This window comes from Mandrillus leucophaeus, unplaced genomic scaffold (assembly GCF_000951045.1).
Source record: "Mandrillus leucophaeus isolate KB7577 unplaced genomic scaffold, Mleu.le_1.0 Scaffold49, whole genome shotgun sequence".
Classification (NCBI taxonomy): Eukaryota; Metazoa; Chordata; class Mammalia; order Primates; family Cercopithecidae; genus Mandrillus; species Mandrillus leucophaeus.
Genome location: NW_012105253.1, coordinates 1796392 through 1804332, shown reverse-complemented (window position 1 = coordinate 1804332; position 7941 = coordinate 1796392). Strand labels below are relative to the sequence as shown.

At 44.7% G+C, this 7941-nt stretch overlaps 1 protein-coding gene across 4 annotated transcripts in view; it reads right to left on the bottom strand.

The window, feature by feature from the left end:
• Positions 1-7941, bottom strand: part of SLC37A3 (solute carrier family 37, member 3) — a 64248-nt gene that overhangs the window by 47319 nt on the left and 8988 nt on the right. For all 4 annotated transcript variants that reach the window (XM_011995455.1, XM_011995454.1, XM_011995456.1 and 1 more), the window contains exon 3: positions 2448-2540. In XM_011995455.1, the coding sequence (XP_011850845.1) occupies positions 2448-2540 (93 nt within the window). The remainder of the gene's footprint in view (positions 1-2447; positions 2541-7941) is intronic.

Here is a 7941-nt window from a genome sequence, read left to right as displayed (position 1 = left end):
TGGGCAACAGAGCAAGACTCCGTCTCTCAAAAAAAAAAAAAAATATACACACACACACACACACACACACACACACACACACACACAGGCCAGGTGTGGTAGCTCATGCCTGTAATCCCTTTGGAAGGCAGAGGTGGGCGGATCAGCTGAGGACAGGAGTTCGAGACCAGCCTGGCCAACATGGTGAAACCCGTTCTCTACCTAAAATACAAACATTAGCCGGGCATGGTGGCGTGCACTTGTAATCCCAATTACCCAGAAGGCTGAGGCAAGAGAATTGCTGGAACCTGGGAGGCAGAGGCTACAGTGAGCTGAGATTGCCCCACTGCACTCCAGTCTGGGCGACAGAGCAAGTCTGCATCTCAAAAAAGAAATAATAAATAAAATAAATAAATAAATATAATTAACCAAATAAACATTTAGAAACTACTTCAGGACTTTTACCCAGTATTTCACATGGCCTGAACATTGAGAATTAAAAGGCGTTTTTAATAAGGCACACTTAAAGACAGCATCTTATATGCTGGGGAGAAAAGGAAGGCTCCTCTCACAGTCCACGTTCCAGCTGCTGCCACTGTCGGCTCCAGAACTCTAATGTGGGAGTCACCACAGCCGTTCCTACAGCAAGCCAGAGATGCCAGCTGCCTATCCTTATGCTGAATTACTCCTCACCACCGTGGAATGTCTCCCAGGATGCTACCTCTCCAGGATCCTGCCTTCCTTTTTTTTTTTTTTGAGACGGAATCTCATTTTGCCATCCAGGCTGGAGTGCAGTGGCACAATCTTGGCTCACTGCAACCTCCTCCTCCTGGGTTCAAGTAATTCTCCTGCCTCAGCCTTCCAAGTAGCTGGGACTACAGGCACCCACATCTGGCTACTTTTTGTATTTTTATTGGAAACGGGGTTTCTTCATGTTGGCCAGGATGGTCTCAAACTCCTGACTCCAAGTTATCTACCCGCCTCGGCTTCCCAAAGTGCTAGGATTACAGGCGTGAGCCACCACACCTAGCCCCACCTTCCTTACCACTCCATCCCCGCCACCTGGCCCATTCCTCACCCACCTCTGAGGAGTGGAAGCCCTAGGGCTCAGGCTTCACACCTCTTCCCTGCCCTCGCCTGTTCCCTTGATCAATTCATGCAGCTTCACAGTTTTGATCTATAAATCATCTAAAAGGGAAGGCACAGTGGCTCATGCCTGTAATCCCAGCACTTGGGAGGCCAAGGCAGGCAGATCGCCTGAGGTCAGAAGTTCGAGATCAGCCTGACCAACATCTCTACTAAAAAAATACAAAATTAGCCGGGCGTGGTGGTGCATGCCTGTAATTCCAGCTACTCGGGAGGCTGAGGCAGGAGAACTGCTTGAACCCGGGAGGCGGAGGTTGCAGTGAGCCGAGATCGTGCCATTGCACTCCAGCCTGGGTGACAAGAGCAAACTCTGTCTCAAAAATAAAAAATTATAAAAATAGTAAAGGCCAAGGATGTGTATCTTCAGCCTGAACCTACACCTTGAACTCCGACTCAATGCCCAAGCACGTGCTCTTCATCATCTGGGCAGTAGTGGTCAAATGTAATGCATCCAAAAGCGAGTCCTCAAATCTTTCTATCTCCCCAGTTTCCCCTCCGCCATGACACTTCCACCCTGGAGGTGTTCTTCACACATTTCTCTTACATTCCACATTCAAGAGGGAAAAAATATTGGCTTTACCTCCAACACACTACTAAAATCTACTTTCCCGCAACCTCTGTTACTGCTATGCTGGACCCAAGCCACCATCATCCTTCACCTCCAAAGAACTCAGCTCCCAGAGCAAGTGCGCCTGTCCAAACCTAAGTCAGGTCCTGCTGCTGCTCTGCACAAAACCTTCCAGCAGCTCCCATCGCACTCAAGGTTAAAGCCAAAGCCCCTACAAAGGCATCAAAACCCTACAGATCTGAACCCCGCCACATCTCTGGCCTCACTTCTTACAGCTCTGATCCAAGCACACCGACCTCACTCACCTGCTTGGGTCTTCACTCAAATGCCCGCTGCCTCCTGAAGTCTCCCAGCTATGCTACTTAAAATTACAACCTCACTCAGGCCCCTTTAGTCCCCCTTCTCTGCTTTATTTTCCTTCATTGCACTTATCACCTTCATATGTACTCTACAATTTATTTATAGCATTTGGTGACTGTCTCCCCAAGCTCCGCGCCGAAGAACACAGGCTCCATCAAGGCAGGGCATTTTCGCGTTGTTCAGGATAAATTCCCATTGACATGTGCTACATGAGCAATAAATATCTGTTGAATGAATTAATAAATGAATGGGAAGAATAAAAAATATAAACTTCAGAAATACTGAACTCTGCCTCGGTCAGCAAATTCAAAATCCTGTACACATTTCGTAAGACTCAGCGTTGTTTCCTTTTACATTTTTCTTTACCTTTAAACCCTAGAGTTCTAAAACTTACCACAGCATAGGAGAAGAGGAAAATGGTATCCAGTGTTCCGAGGAAAAGAGTCGCTTTCTCTGCACTGGGGAACAAATGGTTGCTGCTCCAGATCTGCAGTAAGACAGCAGGAATGGGTCAGTCCCTGTGGAATCTGCTAGGGCTTTCTGTTTCCCAAAGCCTCTTCACAAACACTTCCAAAACACCGGCAATGCTCAAGACCAACTTTTACTTCAAATGCATTCAGAAATAACTAGTATAGCCGGGCGCGGTGGCTCACACCTGTAATCCCAACACTTTGGGAGGCCGAGGCAGGCAGATCACCTGAGGTCAGGAGTTTGAGACCAGCCTGACCAACATGGAGAAAGTCCATCTCTACTAAAAATACAAAATTAGTTGGGCGTGGTGGCACATGCCTGTAATCCCAGCTACTCAGGAGGCTGAGGCACAAGAATTGCTTGAACTCGGGAGGTGGAGGTTGCGGTGAGCAGAGGTCGCACCATTGCACTCCAGCCTGGACAACAAGAGCAAAACTCCGTCTCAAAAAAGAAAAGAAAAGAAATAACTAGTATTTTTTTTTTGCTTTTATTATTTTTAATTGACACATAATCATTGTACATATTAAGGGAGTACTGTGTGATATTTCAACATATATTCAACATGTAATGATCAATTCAGGGCAATTAACCTATCACCTCAAACATGTATCATTAGAATGCCCAAACGCTAGTGACTAAGTGAATTAAGTAAGAAAGTGGGGCAGTAAGTTTAAAAGCAGACATTTAGAAGAAATACATTCTGATTATAATCTTTTTGTTTGGCAGAATTCAATATCCAATCAATTAGAAATTATGCCTACCATCTAGGGCCATACCACCCTGAAAGCATGTGATCTCATCTGATATAGGAAGTTAAGTGGGGTAAGGCCTGGTTACTACTTGGATGGGAGAAATTAAGTCTAACTCCATCTAAGGAAACATTTTACAATACTCTTCAAAAATAATTTCCTACTGATCAGTGGTTGCCTAGGGCTGAGGGAAGCAAGAAGGGCTAACAAGGGGTAAAGAGAATCTAGGGAGTGATGTTCTATATCTTGGAATAGTTACAACACTATATGTGTTATCAAAAACTGTAGAACTGTATACTAAAAAGGTAATTATAAATCACATCTTGATTTTTAAAATGAAAAAAAGTGTCCTTCATTAACCTACTTCAATCAAATCACAATGTCTTGCCAACTTTATTATCTTTCTAGTCTGGTACTCAGAAAACCTATAACCCCAACTCTGTGCTTAAGAATTTGTTGCGCTACAGCAGAATGGCGTGAACCCGGGAGGCGGAGCTTGCAGTGAGCCGAGATCGTGCCACTGCACTCCAGCCCGGGCAACAGAGCGAGAGTCCATCTCAAAAAAAAAAAAAAAACAAAGAATTTGTTGCCCTAGAGAGGCCACTTATCCCAATACTTGTCAGCTTCTTCATAGGCACACATAGAAAACGATCTTTGTACAACACACTGGGGTAAACTGAAGATAATGTTCAAGGTCAGAGCTGATTGGCCTGGGAATATCCACCAGTCTAAAATCAGGAGGAGACTATCCCAAGCCCCACCTAGCAACCCCAGGAGCTTATGGAAGGGAGATCGCATCTCACCTACAACCCATTCACGACAAAACAGCTGAGCAGCTCTCAGAGTACCTCAGTGGCCAGTCTGTAGAACCACAAAACGAGTTAAGTTCTATTTTTATTTATTTTTTTATTTTTTTGAGATGGAGTCTCACTCCATTGCCCAGGCTGGAGGGCAGTGGCGCGATCTTGGCTCACTGCAACCTCTACCTCCTGGGTGCAAGGGATTCTCCTGCCTCAGCCTCCCTCAGCTAGGATTACAGGCACGTGCCACCATGCCCAGATGGTTTTTGTATTTTTAGTAGAGATGGGGTTTTGCCATGTTGGCCATGCTGGTCTTGAAATCCCGACCTCAAGTGATTTGCCCGCCTCCACCTCCCAAAGTGCTGAGATTACGGGCATGAACCACCGCACTCAGCCGAGAGCTAGGTTCTTTCTAACTGCAAAATGCCATGTATGATTCTGCAGGATGTTTATATTCTTCAGCTGTGTTGAAATGAATCCAGTTTTTTAAATTCCTTTAGGATAAGAACCAAGTCTTACACATATTTATACAGGGTCTAACAGTGAAAAGAACCCATGGTTATTTTGTCAGTATCTTTTGTAATGAATTAAATAATGTCCATTCATTTTCATTTTAAAGAAAGATGAGCAGGATATACGAAACCAGGCCATGAGAGGAATCACTGAAGGAAATGGAAATACAAATTTATGCTGAAAAAGAGAGACACAGGGGATCTGTGAAAAGTTATCCTCAACTTTATGAAGGGCCAGCGGTGGAAAAAAGATCTGAGTTAGTTTACAGAACTTTCAAAAACGTAATGGGCTGCTTCACGGTGTAGTGAATTTCCCCCACAATAGACATCCCTGAGGGAAACGGGAAGGTAATTTCTCAAAGATACAGAAGGGGTTCTTCAACAGGATGGGAGATGGACCAGATCACAGCCCTCCAACTGTGGTCCACGGAACTCGGGTAGAAGGAGAGGCCTCCAGAGCCTTCCTCCAAGGGGGTCTGCAAGGTCAAAATTATTTGCACCACATTAAAATGTGATGTCCTTTCGACTTTGTTCCCTATTGCACTGGAGAGAAACTGCCGCACCTTAGCATAAACCAAGGCAATAATGCCAGACAGCACTAGTAATCACCATATTGCTCACCGCAACATCCTCACAATAAAAAACCAAAAAAGGATTTTAAAAAGCCAATGTCGGCTGGGCTGGGTGGCTCACACCTGTAATCCCGGCACTTTGGGAGGCCCAGGAGGGTGGATCACTTGAAGTCAAAAGTTCAAGACCAGCCTGACCAACACGGTGAAACCCCCATCTCTGCTAAAATTATAAAAATTAGCCCAGTGCGGTGGCGGGTACCTGCAATCCCAGCTACTCGGGAAGCTGAGGCAGCAGAATTGCTTGAACCTGAAAGGAGGAGGTTGCACTGAACTGAGATTGTGCCACTGCACTTCAGCCTGGGTGACAGAGTGAGACTCTATGTCAAAAAAAAAAACAAACCAGTGTCACATAAGACTGTCCTTCATGAAGCAGTAAAAATTTTTAATTTTATAAACTGTAGGTCCTTGAGTAAAATAATTTTTCTTTTTCTTTTTTTTTTTTTTTTTGAGACACAGCCTCACTCTGTCGCCCGGGCTTGAGTGCAGTGGTGCGATCTCGGCTCACTGCAACCTCTGCCTCCCGGGTTCAAACGATTCTCCTACCTCAGCCTCCTGAGTAGTTGAAATTACAGGCACGTGCCACCATGCCCGGCTAATTTTTGTAATTTTAGTAGAGACGGGGTTTCACCATGTTGGTCAGGCTGATCTCGAACTCCTGACCTCATGATCTGCTCCCCTCAGCCTCCCAAAATGCTGGGATTACAGGAGTGAGCCACTGCGTCCGGCCAATAATTTTTCATATTCTGTGTCAGTAAGTAGAAAGTCTGCAACAATCACTTCTGATACCAAAGCAGCTAGAACGTATTTTGACTTGAAAGACTGACTGAGAAACTAGTTACTCAGATGTGAGTATTTGGCAGGGAGTGCCTCAGACATGAATGAAATGAGCCTGTCACTTTAAAGATCCAAAGAACAACACAGACCAATGGATCTTAATGTAAGAGTATTCCAAAGTGCATTGATAGTTTCAGATTCCATCACTGGAACTAATTTTTAAGAAATTATCACTTATCCAAATTTTGCTGTAGTACCAAAGACAAATGAACATCTACAACTAGCTGAAAAGGCTACAAAAACACTTCCCTCTTTTCTAACTTCAAACCTGTGAAAAGGCCAAATTTTCTTCCTACATTTCAAAGAATTTTTTTTTTTTGAGATGAAGTCTCATTATGTTGCCCAGGTTGCTCTTGAAATCCTAGGCTCAAGTGATCCAACATTAGCTTTCTGAGTATGTGGGACTACACACTCCACCATGCCCAGCTAAAGATCTTTGAATAAACTCTGCAATACACTGAATTCAAAGGAGACATGAAAACCCACTATCTCCTATTAACAGACATGAAGTGATGTGCAAAACTGTAAAACAATGCCACTCATTATTTTGTTTTGAAAAAGTCATTTTTCAGAAGATGTTATTTGTTACTATTATTGACTTATTTAATTCATTAAAATGCAATCCCAAAAACTCCAATGTATTTTTTAAATTCTCAGCTTTAATTTCTAAACTAGTATCTATAGATATAAACCCATATAACCAAAAACATTTTGAGGTCCTATGACCAAAAAGCTAGAAAATGCTTGGACTAAATCATTTCTGAGGTACTTACTAATTATAATATCCTCGCATTTCTGAGATGGGTTGTTACAGAAAGAAATTTTGATTTTAGGCCAGGTACAGTGGCTTATGCCTACCATCCCAAGCACTCTGGGAGGCCGAGACAGGTTGGTCGCTTGAGGTCAGGAGTTTGAGACCAGCCTGGCCAACATGGCAAAGCCCTATCTCAACCAAAAAATACAAAAACTAGCCGGGCGCGGTGGCATGTGCCTGTAGGCCCAGCTACTCGTGAGACTGAGGTGGAAGAATCGCTTGAACCCAGGAGGCAGAGGTTGCAGTGAGCTGAGATTGACACTGTACTCCAGCCTGGGTGACAAAGCAAGACACAATCTCAAAAAAAAAAAAAATTAGATTTTAGAATATTTAAAGAGGCTGGGTCCAGTAACTCATGCTTATAATCCAACACTCTGGGAGGCCCAGGCAGGAGGATCCTTTGAGACCAGGAGTTGAAGACCAGCATAGGCAACATGGTGAGACACCCCCCACATCTCTACAAAAATAAAAATAAATTAGCTGGGCATGCTGGTGCACACCTGTAGTGCCAGAGTACAGGAAGCTGAGATGGGAAGATGGCCTGAGCCCAGGACTTCAAGGCTGCAGTGAGCTATGATCATGCCACTGTACTCCAGCCTGAGCAACAGAGCAAGACCCCATCTTAAAAAACAAACAAGGCCAGCGCAGTGGCTCACGCCTGTAATCCCAGCACTCTGGGAGACCGAGATGGGGGGATCACGAGGCCAGGAGTTTGAGATCAGCCTGGCCAATATGGTGAAACCCCATCTCTACTAAAAATACAAAAATTAGCCAGGTGTGGTGGCATGCGCCTGTAGTCCCAGCTACTCAGGAGGTTGAGGCAGAAGAATCGCTTCAACTCAGGAGGCAAAGGTTGCAGTGAGCCAAGATTGTGCCACTGCACTCCAGCCTGGGCGACAGATCAAGACTGCACCCCCCAAAAAAAAAAAGGAAAAAAAAAACAGGCCGGGCACAGTGGCTTATGCTTGTAATCCTAGCACTTTGGAAGGCGGGGGCAGGTGGTTTGCCTGAGCTCAGGAGTTTGAGTTTGAGACCAGCCTGGGCAACACGGTGAGACCTCATCTCCATTAAAATAC